Source organism: Python bivittatus, unplaced genomic scaffold (genome assembly GCF_059951505.1).
Source record: "Python bivittatus isolate LINGU-HERP-01145 unplaced genomic scaffold, Pbiv_v1 ctg000980_np1212, whole genome shotgun sequence".
Lineage (NCBI taxonomy): Eukaryota > Metazoa > Chordata > Lepidosauria > Squamata > Pythonidae > Python > Python bivittatus.
In genome coordinates this window covers 996623-1015463 of record NW_028277125.1, presented here as the reverse complement: position 1 = coordinate 1015463, position 18841 = coordinate 996623, and the positions used below count along the sequence as shown (strand labels likewise).

The 18841-nt window shown below is 52.6% G+C and overlaps 1 protein-coding gene across 1 annotated transcript in view; it reads right to left on the bottom strand.

Annotated features, from left to right (window-relative positions):
• Positions 1–8983: 8983 nt before the first annotated feature.
• The window catches only part of MB21D2 (Mab-21 domain containing 2), a 35552-nt gene continuing 25694 nt past the window's right edge, over positions 8984–18841 (bottom strand). The window contains exon 2 of the mRNA XM_088131864.1: positions 8984–16334. Within this exon, the coding sequence (XP_087987990.1) occupies positions 15070–16334 (1265 nt within the window). The 3' untranslated portion in view covers positions 8984–15069. The remainder of the gene's footprint in view (positions 16335–18841) is intronic.

The following is an 18841-nucleotide window of genomic DNA, read 5'->3' as shown; positions in this document are numbered from 1 at the left end:
GGAACCTCCGGGATCTTGGTCACTGTTTCAAGATCAAGAGTTGTGATGGAGACCCTCTCTGAGTTCCTTCTGAGATACTGTGGCGCCATTCCCACAACCACCTTATTCTGGTTGCTGAATTAATCCGTTTTCTGGGATGCACAATTCGGTGAACTGTAAACTAAGGAAGCAGCCTGGTCTGCATAGAGAAAGTGACCCAAAAAGAGATGAAGGTTAAACTCATCCAGCTGACTCAGATGCACGAAGGCCGCCGATAAGCCTTCACCTGATCTGGGTAGGTGTGTTGTGTGAATCTGCCAGGTGGGGGTGGAGCTTACGGGCCCTGAGAGAACCAAGACTGTGGGGAAAGATGGTTGACTACAGCTGGGTTCCTCAACCTGAGCCACTTTAAGATGGGTGGACTTCAGCTCCCAGAATTCCCCAGCCAGCATGGCTGGCTGGGGAATTCTGGGAGCTGAAGTCCACCCATCTTAAAGTGGCTCAGGTTGAGGAACCCTGGACTACAGGAAGGTAGCAGGGATTGTTCTGTGGAGGAGGTCACCCCCCCCCACACACACCCCAGTTCTGCAGAAGATGGCATTCAAACTCCTGGAAACTCCTGCCGGAAAGGCACACTGCTCCCTGCAAGATCTGCCAGGAGAGCAGCAGGGCTGGGCCGCCTTGGGGGATGTAAGCAAATCCTCAACCTGTCTGTTTGAAAATAAATGCAGAGGGCCCAAGCTTCCATGAGCCTCATCACTCAAAGATTTGGGACATGCATACAGATGGGGAAAGAGGGTTCCCTGACCTCCAGATGCTCCTCAGGAAGAAGATGCCCTTCCCCCCAGGGGCAAAGCACAGGGTTTGCATGCAAGAAAACCTGTTGGCATTTTCAGTGAGGACGGATCCCAGGTCACAGAGATGGGAGGGGTGGCCCACCTCTGGGCACCACAGAAGGTCCCTGCCAATCACTGGCTACCCACAGGCATAACCTAGGTTGCTTTAGGTCCTAAGGGCAAGATGTCCACACACACAGACACGGAGAGATAGTGGCAATCTTGCAGGACACACAGCGTGCAGAAGGAATAGCACCTTCCTGAATCAAGCAATCTAGAAACGTGGCTTCTCCAACTGCTTCCGGTCTCTGAGTCAGTGAAAACCACAAGTATTTTTAAAGCAACAGCGATGAGCAAGATTTTAAAAAGTAGACTGAACAAGGGTCACAAACAGGCAGTGATGGGACCATCCTAGTCTCGGCCTGGATCGGCAGATAAATCAGCTGTTTTCATGCAATACTCTTAACCAGGTTCAAGTAAAGATCTAGAAACTACATTCATGCAACATGTTAAGCTTAGTTAATGTTAACCTTGATTCAGTCTTTTATGGCTTATCATACAGTGCAAATCCAGTCTGACTGATTTATGGTTGCAAGGATGAGTACCTCCAGAAAATGAGTTAATTCACTAATCAGGTTAAGCATGTTGTGTGAATGCCATCAATACAGTATGTATAATTAGCAGAGAGCTAAGGAAGAAGGATGATCAGCAAAAGCAATAAACAGCTCGGAGGACAAAGGAAACGTCTCATTCTAAAAGCTACTGAACAAATTGATAAACAGTGGAGAACAGCAGTGCTGAAATATTTAAGAGGCTGCGATAAAGCAGAGGAATGCTTAGATTTTGTTGCTCATCAAACCGGAGACCAAGGGCCAAAGTGCTCTGAAGGTGCTTTGACTGAGAGCGGAAAGGGAGCTGGGAGAATGTTTCTTGCTCTTGGCAGAAGTTGTAAACAATGCTTTCTCAGGAGCTCTGCCCTCTTCTTAGAAAGAAAAGGAGGAGCCCAATAGGAGAGGCTGACAGGAAATGGGAAGGGTTTAGAAGCGGCTTGTTCTCTGCGGAAGCTGATCAGGTGAAGCACCTGGAGAAGAGGCTCAGCTGCAGGAAGACCGACATGAGGAGCAGCCCAGGAGGGCCCAGTGAGAAGCCACATCTGTCTGGACAGGATGGAAGGGGGCAAGGCCTCTGCTGGGGAAGACCCCAGCCCAGACCATAAAAGAGTTGAGCCAAAGCAAGGATGCAAGAGAGGCAGAAGACCAGTGGGGACAGCCGTGCCCCTCTTGTGGCCTTCGTCCCTGGAGGGAGGGGGAGCAGCAGCTGGTTGGCCTTGTGGGAAGAGAAGGTTGGATTCAGTAGGGCCCCTGGCTGAATGGGGTCCCTGATGAGGCCTCCCACCCCCCATGCAGGGCAGAGTAACACAGCCATGGAAAGTGAGGGGACGGGCAATGCTGGTTCGAGTACGGCTCAACTACAGAGCCCACTGGGTGGCTCATAGCCGCTTGCTGCCCCTCCATTTGACCTTCTTCACCAGGTCACTGGGAAGATAAATTTGGCAGAGGATGTGCCTTCAACCCTTGGAGGAAATCCAGCAAATGAATGAATATGAGTTTGGTGGCTCATATTCATCAGATTGAAATCCAGGAGACTCTTCCTACAAAGGGCCACCCAAGGCCCACTGGGAAACCTCCCTGTACAACCCAAGAGGGCAGCTTCTCCAAAGCTCACCTGTCTTCCCAAAAACTGATCTCTCAAGTAATCCCTGCTTTCACTACTAGGGAAATATCCAGACATCCCAACCAGGAATCAGGGGATATTTTGGAATCCACTGAAAAGCAGCAGGAACCCTTTCTATCAAATGGTTGATAGACTGGATCTCCAGAGAGCAGGAGGCCCTGGGCAAGAAAGGGAAAGAACCTTTTTGTCCATCTTTGAGAAGAGGGAACAGGATTCTAGAAGTGGACCACTGGCTGTATAGATGGTGCTGTCGAGAAGGGTTCCTCAACCATTGACTGCATTATCTACATAAAGGATTCCTGGCAAGAGGCAGGCTATATCTCACAAAGACTGGGAAGGATGTATTCGACAGGCATCTTGCCAGTCTCATCAAGAAGGCATTAAACTAGTGCAAAAGAAGGATGGCAAAAGCCCAGAACCAAATATGCAGCTATGGACTGAGGCCAACAACCCAGGAGACAAAGGGAGAAGCAAGAGGGCGGAGGCAGAGGTTGGCAGGAAACTAAAACAACGAAGCCAGTAAGGAGTGCCACTCCCAATCTCAGATGTTTCTAAAGCAACACGCAGAATGCAGGAAGCAAGCAGCGACAACTTGAAATCCTAACACAGGAGGATCAGTTGGATGTCATAGGCATCCGTGTGATGACACACAATTAGAACGTAGCTCTGGAAGGCTACATGCAGCCAGAAGATATAAGGCTTTTTGGTGTCAGACAACCCAAGTTGCATGTGATAGTGACAAAACAAGAAGGAATATGAAGGGGCAGGGCATTCACTGTCCTGGGCTCCAACAGAGAGTAGTTCCTCAAACAAATCAAGGTGACCGGCACCTTGGGAGAAGGCAATCATGTTATCCCTGAGTTCATTTTATCAAGAGGCAGAGGAATAGAGGAGTCAGATTTGTGTCCTGGGCTTCAGAAGTTCAGATTCTGATGACCTCTAAGAGAAGGTAGGCTGGATCCAATGTCTTGAAATCCCAGTAGACTAACGTGTCCAGGAAGGATGGGAAATTCTATGAAATGAGATGCTGAAGGTGTAATTGAAAACAATCCCCATAAGAAGGAAACATGAGAGAATTCTAAAAAGGCCAAGGTGGATATATGCAGAGCAATCTTAAATGCTGAAGAGAAACAGCCAAAGTCAAAGAAATAAAACAAAGAAAACAAAATGTCAGAACAAATGGTGGAAATTGCCAAGAAAAGAAGAGAAGTCAAAGCCAAGACAAACATTTCAGGAAGGACGTTAATGAAGAATTTCAGAGAACTGTTAGAAAAGACAAGAAGACATTCAGACACAAGGAAAACCTTCCAAAAGATCTCCAGATTCAGAAGGAGGTTCCAATCTCAAAATGGTGTGCTAAAGGATACCAATGGGCAGATAGTAACCAATTCAAAGAAGATAAAACAAAGGTGGAAGGAGAACATTGCAATTCTGTACAGAAGAGGTGTCAACTTCCAAGAGACTTTAGAAGATATTCCCTATTTACCTCTGGAAGATGACATTAGATTAGCACTCCAGTCATTACTAAGTCAGAAACAACAGGAATTCAAGAAATATCTGTGGAAATATGGCAAGCAATAGAAGAAGAATCAGGAAAGGCTCTAACAAAATCTGGACAATGACACCATGGCCAACAGATTGGAAGAAGTACATTTACATATCAATGCCAAATAAAGGAGATTTAACAGAGTGTGTTAACGATTGTACAATGTCCTTAATTTCACTTGCTAGCAAAATAATGTTTAGGATTGCCCAACATAGAGTCCTACACAGAAAGGGAGACGACAGATGCTCAAGCTGGCTTTAGAAAAGGCCAAGGAACAAGAGCCATTGTTGCTGATGCACTCTGAATAATTGAGAAAGCCAAAGAATATAAAAAAAAAATCAATATGTGCTTCATTAATTATAGAAAAGCCTTTGATTGTGCTGAACCTGTCAAGCTGTGGAATGTCCTTTGGAAAATGGGAATCCCAGAATATATCATTGTCCTCACGTGAAACCTATATAAGGGTCAGGAAGCCACAGTACAGACAAAACATGGCAAAACAGACTGGCTCCAGGTGGGCAAAGGAGTGCCACAAGGCTGTATACTCTCCCCTTATTTATTCAATACCAAATATATTTTGAGGGTGGCTGGACTGGAAGAAGATAGTATGGTTCTGAAACTAGAGAACAAATATCAGTAACCTGTACTATACCTTTGACCCCAGATTGACCGGTCAAGGTTCTGTCCAGTGCCTGGAGGCTGTACAGGCCTAGATGAGGAGGAAGTAACTCAGACTTAATCCTATCAAGACAGTATCAGTGGACATCAGGACCACCTGGATGTGGGAATATTCATCTTTAACCTCGGATGGGGTTGCCCTTCCCCATTCAAGGTTGATGTGCAATCTGGGGGTCATCTTGGACTCACAGCTCCTGTTCAATGTGCAGGTGGCAGCTGTGGCCAAGAGGGCCTTGGCACAGCTCCATCTGGTGCACCAGTTGCATCCCTCCAGACAGTCACTCACACCCTTGTCATCTCATGGCTTAACTACTGCAATACACTCTACATGGGGCTGCCCTTGGAGGCCACCCAGAAGCTTCAAATGGTCCAGAATGCAGCAATGATGGACATGGCTTGACATGCCCATGTGATTCCCCGGCTTTGTAAGCTGCACTGGTTGCCGGTTTGCTTCTGGGTGCAATTCCAGGTGCTGGTTAAGACCTATAAAGCCCTACAAGGCATGAGGTCTGGTTATCTGAGGGACTGCCTGTCTCCCATGGTGTCTGTCTGGTCAGTTTGATCTGACAGAGTTGGCACTCTCCAGGTTTCTTCAACCAAGCAGTGCCATCTGTCGAGACCCTGGAAGCATACCCTCTCTGTCGTGGCACCTGCCCTCTGGAATGATCCCCCCCCCCCCGCCAGAGATCCCAGTGGCTCCCACTTTGATGGCATTCTGAAAAGCCCTGAAGACCTGGCTGTTTTCCCAGGCCTCGGGGCCAGGTGGATGGAGTTCCCTGTAAAGTGCACTTTCATGTTTTGTGGTCGTTGGCTACATTTGCCACCTTGTTTCATGTTTAGAATTCTTATTCCAATTATATATATGTATTTTGTGTTTTATGTTATGAGCTGCCCAGGGTTGCTTCAGAGTAGACGGCACCTCAGCTGAATTGAACTGAGTATGTTAGATGGACTTGCAGCAGGCTGAAGGGTCACACCCAGAGAGTGACCTTTAATGGCTCCACCTCAGCTCAGAGGGAACATTTTCATCCCCGACCCGGAGGAAGGCCCCGAGGAGACCACCTTGCTTAGAACACTTTCAGTAAAGACCAGCTGCGCCTCCTACCTGGCAGTCAATTTTTCTTTGGGGAGATTTTCTGGTTGTCTCTCCTCCTCCCCCCACTCCCCAACCCTCCTTGCTTCTGTCTCCTTCAGCCAACCTGCGCTGGGCAGTGGGATCAGGTTGCCCTGGGCATTCAGCCACCCGCCTGGGCCTGATGGATCAAAGCTGCAAAAGTTGAGTGCTTTCTGCAAAGCAGGTTTTGTCCTTCAGAGAAACCCAGCGGGCCCAGATTGTGTTTCAGACAATGGAGCTGCACCGGCTCCCATTTATCAGCAAAGCACAAGGGTGAGCTGGACAAAGGAGTGTCATGGAGAGGCAGAGGCGGCAAGGTGACAGGCAGCCCCTTCTGCCATTACTCAAGGTCACAGCCAGATGGGAGAAGCGGGGGGGAGGTGTTACTCTGCAAATGCAGCCCTGGGAGCACCTGATCCTACAGACGGAGACCCATTCCGTTCAGCTCAGTAGGACCCTGAGTAGTTGCAGGGTGTGCGTGGGTGAAGAAGTGGGCCTCCTGACCAATCATACACCCCCCAGTCAGATACTTCCATGCACCACCCTGGCCAACCGAGTACAAGGGAAGGGGCGCATCGTGCCCAGGAAAGAGGGCTGAGCTGCCACTCTCCCAGCCATCTTAAACACTTGTTTGCCAGCCGCCTCCACTTCGAAGCGTTTCTTGGCAGCCTCATTTAGAAAAATATGCCATTTCATCTCCCCAAAGATTAATTATGGTGGAATTTTCAAGTTTTTACTATCCTCATGTCAAGTTTGTATAGATGTATGAGAAAGGTCCATACTTGCTCCTCCTTGTTGCCCTCTCTTGGGGTGGGGTGGGGTGGGGTGGGGGGAATTCAGGATGCACAGAGCGTCATGTGTGTCTCCAGCCAGACCCCTCTTTTTTCTACCCTTTGAGATTCTGCAGATTGTTTCCTCCTACGGCGTATATGTGAGCATATGGACCGCTGGGTTAGACTGGAAGGCTACTCTGCTTCAAAACGTTCAGTGCTGAGCACTTCTCATGTCGCCCACCCAAATTTTCCTTCTCTCCCTGCCATGTAGAAAGCGAGCTCCATAGGGGCAGGGCCTCCCCGAGGCCCTATAGATCTAGAGAGGCCTGTTCCAGTCTTCCTCTCCCAGCTCCACGCACGGCATGCCCAAGAGCTCCTGGGGGTGCCATATGCTTTGAAATACGTGGTCTGTTGCCGTGGGTAAATGCTTTGCGCTCTGCCACAGGCGAGCTTGGAGGAATGCAGGCTGTTGCTGTAGAGGGTCAAGCCCAGCACAAGAGCAGCCAGCTTCTCCGCCATCTGCATGCTTACTCTCCCTTCCCTTGACAGAGAGTGCCTTTGCCGCATGGCCGACACAGCCGTCCCGAGGCTGGTGGACCTGGAAGGCTTTGAACATCGGAGAGTTGCGAGTGCCCTCTTCTAGCAAAGGCAAGGCAAGGCAGCCAGTTGCCCGTGTTCCCAGCACCAGGTGTGCTGGCAGCGCAGCTGAGGCCGGGGGGGCTAATCGAGAGGTGGGTCAGTGGCCACTGCCCGCTGGAGCCAAGCAGGCCCCTCCCTCAGTTGCAGGTCTGGGTCTAGAACGAGGCGGCCTGACAGGACCTGAAGCTCAACTGCAAGCGGGGTGGAGGCCACGGAAAGAAGAGGGAGAAGGGCTGAGCTCATCTGGGGAAGCGTCTGCATTTGATGGGGGAGAAATTTCAGATCCAAAGGGTTATTATTTCTGAAAATGGCAGGCTAAGGAAGGAGGCAAAAGATGCCAGCTGTGCATTCCGCCTTGGTTATTTGGGTGGACAGCTGGCCACTGGGTGTCTGAACACTTCATATACAATTATCCACATACACCAATGAAGAATTAGGCTACTTAATCGAAGGACCTGCGTCACTCGGCTCCAGATTTTCTGGGCTTGCGTGGCACATGAAACTCCAGACTACTGCAACCAACCAGCTAGATTTCTATGAAAAGGTAAGCCACTAAAGAACTAACCGAGATTAGCACTAACCAGGGTTAAGATGCGCACATACGTTTCTCCTGGATTAAGCATGTTCTGTGACCCGGGCCGTGCGCGTGAAGCCACGTGGGGAAGGGCGCTGTCCTTGGTGCTGAACCGGCCCGGGCGGCCTCTCCGCCTCCCAGAGCCTGCCCCCTTCTGGCTCTTTCTGCGCGGTTGGAGGGACCCCCGAGAAAGAAGGAATGGGCGCGGAGGAAGCTCGGCTGGAGGACAAGGGAAGCCCACCAAGACGTCGCGCGCGAGGAAGCGTTTGCGTGAGCCGCTGCTCTCGAGGAGCAGAGCTCCGCTTAGTCAGCACAATTCCCAACGACCCGGCGAGGCAGCCCTTTCTGACACCTTCTTGAAATGGGCCACTGACGCTGAAGGCCCACGGACCTACACCAGAACCCCCCTGCCCCTCTGGCTTTCCCGTGCAGAGCTGGACTTTACATGTCCGGGCTCCCCCCAAACAGGATGCAGCTTTCCAAAGGAAATGTCAACAGCCAAATGTCAAGCTCTCCGCGGCGATGGGGAAACCAGGCAGAGGGCATCTTTTGCCGAAGCATTAAAAGAGCATCCGCGCACCAGGCTGGAGCACAACCCCCCAGGCCACAGCCAGAAATCTTGGCTATCCCGGCTGGGGACAATGAGAGTTGGAGTCCAACGTATTTGGAGGACTCCAGCTTGGGGGAGGCTACAATACAATTTCTCCCCTTCTGAAGAAGAAAATGCCTTCGGAGGTTTTCCCTTCTGCTGGCTGGCAGTTTACAAAAAGCTGCTTTCTAATCAATCAGGAAACCATCTCATTTCAGCTAGGAAAACAAAGGCATTGCGGATCAATCAATTAAGGCAGCATCCAATTTGCATATGAAGAAAAGGCAATACTAATGACCGGGGCGGGGCGGGGCGGGGCGGGGCGGGGGCGGGGGAGGGAGGCAGCATGTTTTTAAGGTGATGCTCTGCTCATGTATATCCCAGCTTCTTGCAGTTAGAAATACAACAAATAAATAAATATATTGCAGCGACTCTTCCTGCAGCACTCTCTGCTCTTCAGTGAGAAAAGAGGAGTCTTTTAAAGATGGTACCTCACTGTAGTAACATCCATTAAAGCAATGTTTCAGAAACTCCCCTTAATTTTTATTTCCACCACACCTCTCTCTCTCCAAAAAGGCATCTTCAAGGCAGCTCTCAACATCCCCCCCACACGCAAGAAGAAAACGTATTTGCCAGGTTTAAATCTGGCTTTCAGCCACCCGTTCCTGCGAGGTAGGCTGGACAGAGTAGCCAGGTCGAAAAAGCCAAGATGGTGGCCACATCTGTGATCGCAGCCCCCACCCCTTTTTAGGCACATCACCATAGGGTCTTGACGGCCTGGTCTTGGGCGCCGTCTCACCCTCTTTACACCCTTGCAGATGCCCCAGCATAGAATCACCCAGTTCAGCAGGATCCCAGGGCTCATCTCGTGGGGCACGTGAAAAAAGGCGGTGGGGCTTTGATTGCACAGCTGCGGCTGACTCCTTTGAACCCTCCCATGATGGCCCTAGTTTCTCACCTGGCTTGAAAGCAGTTTGTCCTTTCCTCTTTCCCAAGACCGCCTCCCCTGCCCATCCCCACCGGGTCTCTGATGGGACCTTTCCCCATCCGGCTTTTCAGGATCTTCCATCCTTATCAGTGGAGGTCATTTGAAGCCTTCCGTGACCCATGAAAGTGGGGGCGTTTGTGAAAGGAAAGTGGCACTTCCTCCCCCAAATCACCCCCTTATGTGGACTCCACTGACGTCAATGGGAACTGTGATGAAGTACTTGTGGTGCGTGTTTCTCTCTGTGTGTCGATTGTGTGGCTCCTGGTTTGCAGTTCAGAGCCATGGGCCTCAGTGGGGAGTCTCCACCCATTTGGGGGCTGAGAGAGTGGGGAGGTCCTGCAGCCCCATCATTTAAAGCAGTGTTTCTCAACCTTGGCAACTTTAAGATAGGTGGACTTCAACTCCCAGAATTCCCCAGCCAGCAAGGCTGGCTGGGGAATTCTGGGAGTTGAAATCCACCTATCTTAAAGTTGCCAAGGTTGAGAAACACTGAGCTAGAGGCACAAATGCCGGCAGGGCCTTCCAGGAGATGGAATCCTAGCCCACCTGTAGGGAGGCTGACCCAGAAGACAGCAGGTTATTTGCCTCCATCCATTGTGACGTTCATCCCACTGATCCTCAGCAAAGGAGCCAACTCTGGCCAGCACAGGCCAACCACAGTCCTGCCTTGCTTTTGAAGGCCTCCCGCCCACCCCACTCACGGGCTAACTTTCCTGGCAACTTTGAAGCTGGCTTGCCATATGGAGGCGGCCGCAGGAAGCTGCAAGAACGCCAGCAGGCCAAGGCACCAGCGGAGGAAAAAACCGCTGAGCAGGTCTGGTAAAGACCTTTCGTGCTTCGTTACAGTCACCCAGAGGCTCTTCTTCCTCACCTGGCGCGCTCTGCTTGACAAGAGGGAGTTGGCATCGGGGTGACGGGCCGAAAGCTCTAGAAAGGGCCATTACAGTGGCAAGAAGAGAAACCTTGTTTGCATTCTGCAATTTGAAGATACGGCTGCCAGGACAGTCATCCCCGTGAGCGACATCGGTCCCAGCAACAGGAAGATGGCTCACGGCTCCCGCCTCCACGCATTTCACTTCCGAATCTTTGGGAGGGTAGACCTGTGAGGTGGCAATAGAACCCACCCCGTAAGACTGAAGGAAACTCTACCTAGGCTACCTGAGAGTTTGTTTTAAGGTTTGGATGACCTGCGGGGAGGGTGACTGAAAACGCGTCATGTCGCTTGGCGTGCTGGGTATCTGCAGCCCTCTCCCCCTCCGGTCCCCAAGGGAGGCTGCTCTGCCCGTGGCCACGGTCTGAAGGGGCAAGGGGGAGCGTGGGGGTCCCACTGGCTCTACTGGTTTGGTTTAGAAGCCAAGCTTAGCTGCAGGGTTGCTGGTCGTGCACCGCATGGAGCACCAGGGCAGGGCAGCCGTTGGGGGCTCAGACTAAGACGGTGCAAGTTCAAAGCCGTCCTCAGTTCTGGAAGGTCCAGGGTGCTTTTGGGCGGTCACCGGCCACGTTTGCACGCCCAACTTCTATTCTGTGCTGACGCAGAGAGTCCCAATGAAATAAGGACCCAAGAGAAATGCCAGTTACGCTGGGAGTCTAGTTGGCCGGCATGTGCTGAGGTTGCCGCTTTTAAAAAATCCATAGAAGATGCTCCTCCACCTCCCCCATGCTTGAAAAGTGGGGGCCCAGAGGCTGAAGCATGCGAACTCTCTGGGGCCCCTTTAGCTTCTTGTCTCTGTTCATTGGTGGGTTCACACAACACAGCAGTCAACGCTCACATCCCGCCTATCCGGAGGTCCGAAGGGAGGTTTAACCTTGTTAACCCCTAATGACGTGAGGAGCCCTGGATAAATCCCTCTGGCGCGCCAGGGTTACTTTGGTCACGATCCCGGCCCGGAAACAGTTGGGCTACGAGGTTCATACAGCATGACCCACGACAGGGCGATTTACACTGGCTGTTCTCCTAAGCCTTGGGTTGGGGTGGCTGGAGCCCCTCGGGAGCTCCGTTGTTGGTCAGGCACGTCGTCTTGTTTTTATCTGCTTCTTACTTGTCTTTTGGCTTTGTTTTGGATTGTTGTTGCATTTAATTTTTTTTTTCTTTTTGTTATATTGTGAGCCACCCAATTAAATTAAATATTAAATTGTTAAATTAAATTAAATGGCGCATTTCATGTGACCCAGAACAGTGAATGTTACAAAACTCCCAAAGGAAGCTTAGCTCTCCCGCCTGGGCATCAGAGGCAGCGTGCCGGTGGGAGCAGGCCGACAGAAGCAAGGCTGCTCTGGACCGTCCATTTCCCTTTCGCAGCCTCCCCCCGCCCCCCCCCACCCCGGTGTACAGGATACGAGGGAGGGGCTGACTGGTGGGGAGGTGAATGAGTCTCCCCCTTTGCCTGTTTCTGTACACGAGGGTAGGTGCTGACGCTGGAGTTGTGCTGCACCAGTTTCCCATTTCCTTTTAACTCCATTATTACCGAAGCTTGGCGTTGGAAGCAGTCCAGCTGTGTGCATGAATCCAAAGAAAGACCCCCCTCTGCAGTGGGTCCCCAGCTTTTGCTTGAATGCATCCGGCGAAGGGGAGCCTGGCACTTCTCAGGGTCATCGATCCCACTTTCCAACAGCTCTCCCTGCTAGGAAGCTTTTCAGCGTCCTCTTGGAACTTGAATCCCTTTTTCCGGGTCCCACTCCCTGGACGGAGACAGATCAGCTTCTGGCCCCCACCCCCGTGGGGATCCCTCCAGGAATTGGAAAAGTGCTCCTTTCTCAGGGCACGTGGAGTTCTTCAGCGTCTCCTCACTGGACCTGGTTGCCAGTTCCCTGATCACCTCCCGGCCCTTCTCTGAAGCCCCTCCAATTTCTGCGACTGCCTCACGAAGCCTGTGGCCCAGGACTGGACGGTCTGAGAGGTGGGGCCTGGGGGCTGACAGGCTTTCATGGACATCCTTGATCTCCTCTCCCGCAACAGGCCTTAGCAAGCTCAGGGTTCTCCTCCCTTGACCCCAAGACCAACATCATCCCAGAGCCCCGTGGTTCCCCCTCCAGCCTCCCCTTTCAGACAGAAGCTGTTCCACCCCCTGAGATGTCTCCACGGGGCAGGGCAGAGAAGTCACTGGCGGCCAGAAAGTAGCAAAAACAGCAAGCTATGGAAGATCTTAGGTACAATGCATTAATTTCCTACTTCTGATATACTTACCTTACGTTTCATTGGTGCTTTTAATATTACTTGTATATTCAGTTTTGCTTTGCATGCCTTATTATGTACTTTCGTTCCTTTGGACAAGACAAAATGCCCTTTCGCTCCTTTCCCAGCTTATTAAGTAATGACCCTGTTAATTAACCAAGAGCTCTTCGTCCAAATGCCACCACCTCACGGGATCTTAGATGAGAGCAAAGCAATCTTGGGATAGTTGACCAGCTTTGGCCATTCTGGAGGCTTTATTTATTTTTGGCAGTCTCGGGGCGCCATCTAGCGGCACTAAGCACCCTGGTGCGCGTGGGCTCCGGGCTCCCGGCCCCCAGACTAAACCATGACCGAGTTATGAGGGGCCAGAATGCGTGAACCAAGGTACTCTGCCTGTGTTGCGGAACATGTGTGAATTGGCTACTGACTTTTCTGGGAAACACTGAACCATAAACTAACCCACCAGCCTGGGTTCCTTTAATACACCAGGCAAAGAATCATCTAATCAAGGTTCACACTATCCAAACCTAGCGTGTCGTGTACACACAGCCAGCGTGTGCAGGGACTCCTCCTCCCAGACGATCGGCCAGGCTTCCGCCTCTTAACTGAAATCCCAGCCAAGAGGCTGCAGAAGGGGAAGAGGGAGAAGCAGGACTCAGGCGGTTCCTGGCCCCGGGGTCTGCTGACGGCCAGCTGGGCTTTCCAACTTCCAGCTCTGCCCACCCTGTAGGAGCAGACAGGGTGCGCATGCCTTGGGTCCCAGTGATCGAATCGCGCCTGACCCCCCCCCCCATGGGCTCCCTGGGCGAGTCTGCCCAAGTCTCCCCACTGCAATGTACCAGGTTGGCACCGTGAGCCTCGGATTGGCCAGGTGAAGGTCAGACTGCGTGGCACTGGAGGCCCAGCGCAGAAGAACAGCTCCAGAAGGCACGGAGACCCAGGGCCAGCCGCTGGCTGGCTGCATTCGCTGAGTTAGGAAAGCAAAGTGGCTGCCTTCACGTAGTGTGGCAAGAAGCAAGCTCTGCCACAGTGATCACAGAAGGGAAAGAGCTTGGAGACCGTCTAGTCCACCCGCCCCCCGCCCAGGGCAGGAATCCACAGACCTGGTTGAAGAGGATGGCTGGTTCCCCTGGCCTCTCCTCTCAGACAATGGCTGGGTTCCCATGGCTCCCTTATGGCAAACTGCCCAGTCTCACTGAGGCCAGTCCAGCCCGCTGGGCAGCCTCAGCTCCCGAGGAGGCAGATTCCCCAGGCCTGCGATGGAAGGGGGCCGGCCCAGAAGCAGACCTCTGCCAAAGCCCGCAGGGTCCTCCCCAGACGCAGGGCAAACCGAACCCACGGGGTGCCCTGAGCTCTGGCAGGACAGAAACGGTCACACACTGGCCTGACTGAAATGGGAGGACCGGTGCCAGGGAACCACCAGCCAAAAACCCCGAGGACCCGCCAGGAGGGCACCCACCCTCGGGCCCAGGGAAGCCACCTCGGGCTGACGTGTCCCTTCACTACCAGCTGGGCCACTGGCATTTGGAGCACGATGGCCCTGAATCCCGCCAGTCTCCACCCAGACCCCTCATTTCCTTGGCAACTCCAGAACCGCCCTTGTGGAGGACGCCAGCTCCACCCGCTGCCTTGGCAGGAGCGCCTGGGCTTGCTCTGCAACGGCTCACCCGCGTAAGAGCAGAGCACGTAGACCCTCTGCAGGGCCTTGCAAAAGGAGGCCCCGACACCAAACCCGCCCCTTAAGGAAGGGAAAAGCCAGAGGGAGCCAGGCCTGTCGCTAGTGCGCATTGACCGTCCGGATGTCCTTTAATCGCTTTGAAATAAGGCTTTGAGTGAGGACACAGCGAAGACCTGACGTCCCTGGATCTTATGCTGCAGGAGCCACTGGCAGAAAGCGTATCCTTTGTTCTGTTCCAGCTCGGACTCTGAACAATTACATTCAAGAAAAGGTGATCGAGGGAGGAAAACGCCCTCAACTTGGAGAAGTCTGCAGGGTCATCACTTAGCATGTCATTTTGGTCTTTCTGGGAGAGCAAAGGGACGAACGAGCCAAGCGAGCAGCAGGCGGCCGGCCAAACTTTCCACTGGGTGTTTCTCACAGTCACCCTCTGAAAGCACGGGAAGTTGGGGGCAGGAAAGCTCGTCATACCAAGAGGATGTCGGGGGGGGGAGACAGCCCACCCCATCAGAGAAGTGGATGTGCTGAAGGTAGAAAGGAATTTTTGCCAAAGGAGGCAGCCAGGAACTGCACCCAGTTCGAGTTGGTCCGGGAAAACGTAAAAGGCCTCTGAACCAGACAGGAATAGCAGCAAATCGAGCCCAAGAGCCCCACCTGCAGGCCCGTTCCAGGCTGGATATGTTCACAAAGGAAACAGACCCAGATGGAGAGAGCGTGAGCGAGAGGATTCCCAAAGTCTGAGGTGGGGCAGGAGCCCGTCGCCGGGGTCTCAGAAGAATTTGTCGTCGATTCTGAAGTGGGGCCGTGTGACATCGTCTGGATTAATGAAGACAGAAATGGACTTGCCCGGGTTCTCAGTCACCAGCTGCTGCAGCTTTTTGGCGAGCCGGTCGTCAGGCTGGTTGGGGTCCCCTCCATCCGACTGGGGGGAAGGGATGCTGGTGGCACTGCCCCTCCGTTGGAGCTCCAGCGTCAGCCGGTTGGCAGCCTTGACGTGCTCGATGGCCATCTGGAGGTGTTCAGCGGGATCGGAGCGCACCGAGGAGAGCTTCCGTGCGTGGAGCATGGCCGTCTCCTCCGAGAGATGCTCCAGCATGTTGCATTGGGGGATGAAGTAGTTGGGGCACGTCTTGTTCACCAGGCAGTGCTGCAGGTCGTCGATCAGGCCCAGGAGGAAGTGGGCGGCGTAATCTTCCTGCAGCAGGTAGCTGGCGGGCAGTCGGTCGCAGGCCCAGAGCATCATGCTGCGCAGGTGGTAGGGGCTGATGGCCTTGGGGCGCGAGAGCAGCTTGATGATGATGGCCTTGCAGGCCTGGTAGGCTTGCATGAGGCTGCTGGAAATGCACTTCTTCAGCTGCACCTCGCTCCGCGCAAAGGACAGTCGCCACTCATTGTCCTTCCTGCCTTTGTATGAGCAAGCAGGGACGAGGTAGAAGCCGCTGATGACTTCCTCCTCGGTGATCTTCCCGTCCCAGAAGTGGTTCTCCATCAGCCAGCTCTGGGCCACGGCTGGCCAGCCTTTGAAGGACACCACGGGCACGATGTCATACAGCATGCGGCTGCTGCCAACCCCCAGGATGATGGAGATGAGGGTGCCGTTCTTCTCCACCTTCTCCACTTTGGGCATCCCCCGCTGGGGCTTCTTCTGAATCTCCGAGAGGACGATGCTGATGGAATCATGGAACCAGTCAGCCACCCGGGTGGGGGAGAAGAAGTAGTTGGTAGCCCCGTTGAGATGGTCCACGATGGTGCAGCAGTCCTTCCACTTGCTGATGGTCCCTTCATCAAAGAGCCGCAGGCTCAGCCAGGAGTGACACAAGGCGGAGTGGCGCATGTCCAGGGTGACAGGCTGGTTCCGGTCATGGAGCTTCAGTGCGGGCACAAGGAGGGTAAAGTCCATGTCATAGTCAGTGCCACGAGCGTAGATGTTCAGTTCATCGAGATCAAGATCCACCACTCCTTCTCGGACCCCTCCGGAAAGCAGTAAGTACTCATTGGCGACTGGAAGTTTTTGGTCAAGTTTCTGTACCATGCCTGCAAAGAAGAGAGGAAGACGAGTTGAGAGAGAGCCAAGAGCATGGGACAGAGCACCCAAGGGTGCTTCAGAGCCTGCCCCCAAATAAGGGAGTAGAGACCATCCGTTTCCCCTCCAGGTGTATGTTCTGAAGCCAAAATGTTGTGGGTGCTGTTTCTAAGAAGCTGAGGCACAACTCTCACAACGTCTCTGGCCTGACCCAGGTCCTCCGCAGGGGAAAAATCAAGGTGACCTGCAACAATAGCCTTTGGCTTGGCAGCCCCGACCGTGCCCCATCGGCCACTTCCCCAGCAAGCAGTTACAAAGGATGACCGCTGTACAAAAGGCAGCCTCCTGCTGACCTGCTCCTGCAGCAAAGGACTACTGAAGAGTCTGCGTTCAGAAGAGTGGATTTAGTGGTTCAGCACACTGGTGTCTTGCACAAAGCAAGCAGACACAGACGCCAGCTGTAAGAAGGTGTTTTTGTGGGGGGGGAGACTCTCAGCACCAGCCAGCATTGTTTGCTACACGATTGTTCCCGAGTGACAAAAAAGGGAAGAAGACAGCCCCCCCGCAAAAGAACACAACAGAGAGATGCTTTGGAAAGGAACAGCCTTGTGACCCAGCCATCTCCCCAAAGCTCTTCTCAGCCAAGTTTAAGCCTGAAACTATAAATTAAGCTCTGTTTCAAAGGAAAAGTCCATATCCAACTGTTGAGATATAGCAACTCAAAGCCCACCCGAATCTGGTGTCCCTCTCAGATTTTTTCCCAGCCCATCTTGCTCTAATGCCACCTCGGCAGCTCCCAACTCCTTCTAAATCATTATTCGGGTGTTTCCAGAACTGGCCGATCCCCAGCAGAAAGCACCTCAGAAGCTAAAAATGGAAGAACCTTTGGGCTTTGAACGCCCCTCCATTTTGGAAGACATGGATGGACTCCCCGCTTAGAAGGGTCAAAGGGGGAGCGCAGAGGCTGTCTAATCTGCCTCCTCGATCTGGATGAACAAAACCTTCTGAGGAGGTTATAGCGCCCTTATTTAGGTGATCATCTGTACCTCTCGAGGTCTGTGTTTGGGAGTACAGTCAATGCCCACGTCCTTTCCCATTAGTTGGCAAAGAAAGCAGAGGAGCTGGCAGCCAAGTTCGGACATAAGTGCCAGGATCTGTGCTCCTGAACCTGTCTGTCATCCTTCTCTAGTTTCCCTTTCTTCTGGCAGTCCCCTCTGGCGTTGGCAGCCAAGAGATGTGGCTGGCACCCAAATGGGGAAAGTCGTGCTATGGCATCACCCTGCCTGCAAGACGGGTGCCACCTAAGAAGTGCGCAGTGAAAAAACACCACCTTGTCCACCCTATGCTGTAGTTGGAACTAGCCAGAGAAGTCCCCCCAAAGGCAAAATGCTTCCGTTTGTAGCCAAAAAAAATGACTCAAGTCCACTAGGAGAGAAGTTGGACCTGGAGGAGAGTCTGCCTTAAGAAGAGACGCCACGCAGCCGCCAACGCTGATCCTGCTGTTCTGTCCTGGCACGAGGGCTCCCTGCTTGGACCCTGTAACTGGAACCAGCCGCGGCTCCCTTTTAGCTCCCACCTTCAATCTTTTCCAGCTCTAACTTGGTGCTGTAGAGTTACTTTTCTTGGATCTACAGCGTTTTTGATTTGTTACCCTTCCTGCCTTGTCCCAGGAAGAGCTGTTATGCCAAAAAAGAACAAAAGACGCCACTTGCTGTCCTGGCATCAGCCCTTCAAGGTAGATCAGACTAGGAAACCAACGCCAGGTAAGTCGGTATAACTTTTATCGTAAAGCTATAGTAACAGAATCTTGCAAGTCCAAATGTACTTCCCCCTCCCTCCTGTGTGAACTATGGAGGGGCTCATCTGAGACATTTACTCGCATTACTTTCTTGGTCCAGGCTCAGGCCCCTCTTATCTGACTGCTCCCTTGGGAGCAGCTCTTCCTCCTGTCCTTCAAGGCCATGCCGTCTGCCGTCCTCCCTCTGCCCCCGGATGCCTGGCTCTGTGCCTCTCTCCTTCCGGTGAGCAGCTGCCGTGTGCTCAATCACTCCCCTACTTTTTTGCACCCAAGGGGAGCAGAGGCTCCCCCCACCCCAGCTGTGGCTGGGCTGCCTTTGATGTTGCCAGGCCAACAGTGAGGGGCGATGCACCCCACAGCACCTCAGAAGGCTGCTTACCTCTTTCCCCACCCGGGGGGTTCCTTTATGGTTCTAGGAATCAAGTGAACCTGTAAGATAGCAGGTTAAATGAACTGATGAACAAGGCCATCCTTCAGGTGAAACTCCTTAAAATCATGCAAAAAACTTTAAAAGGCCATTTTTTAAAAAAATCTGGATGGTCTTGCACAGGGAGGGCTAGCAACTTTTAAAATTGGCATAGAAGCAGGACAGGGTAGGAGATGAGAAAAATAGATGGGGGGAGGGCAAAAGGCACATCTTGGGGCGTCTTAAGCATCCAACCAGCTTGCTTGCTTGCTTGATTTATTGATTTATTTATTTTTCTAAGCACACTGTTAAGC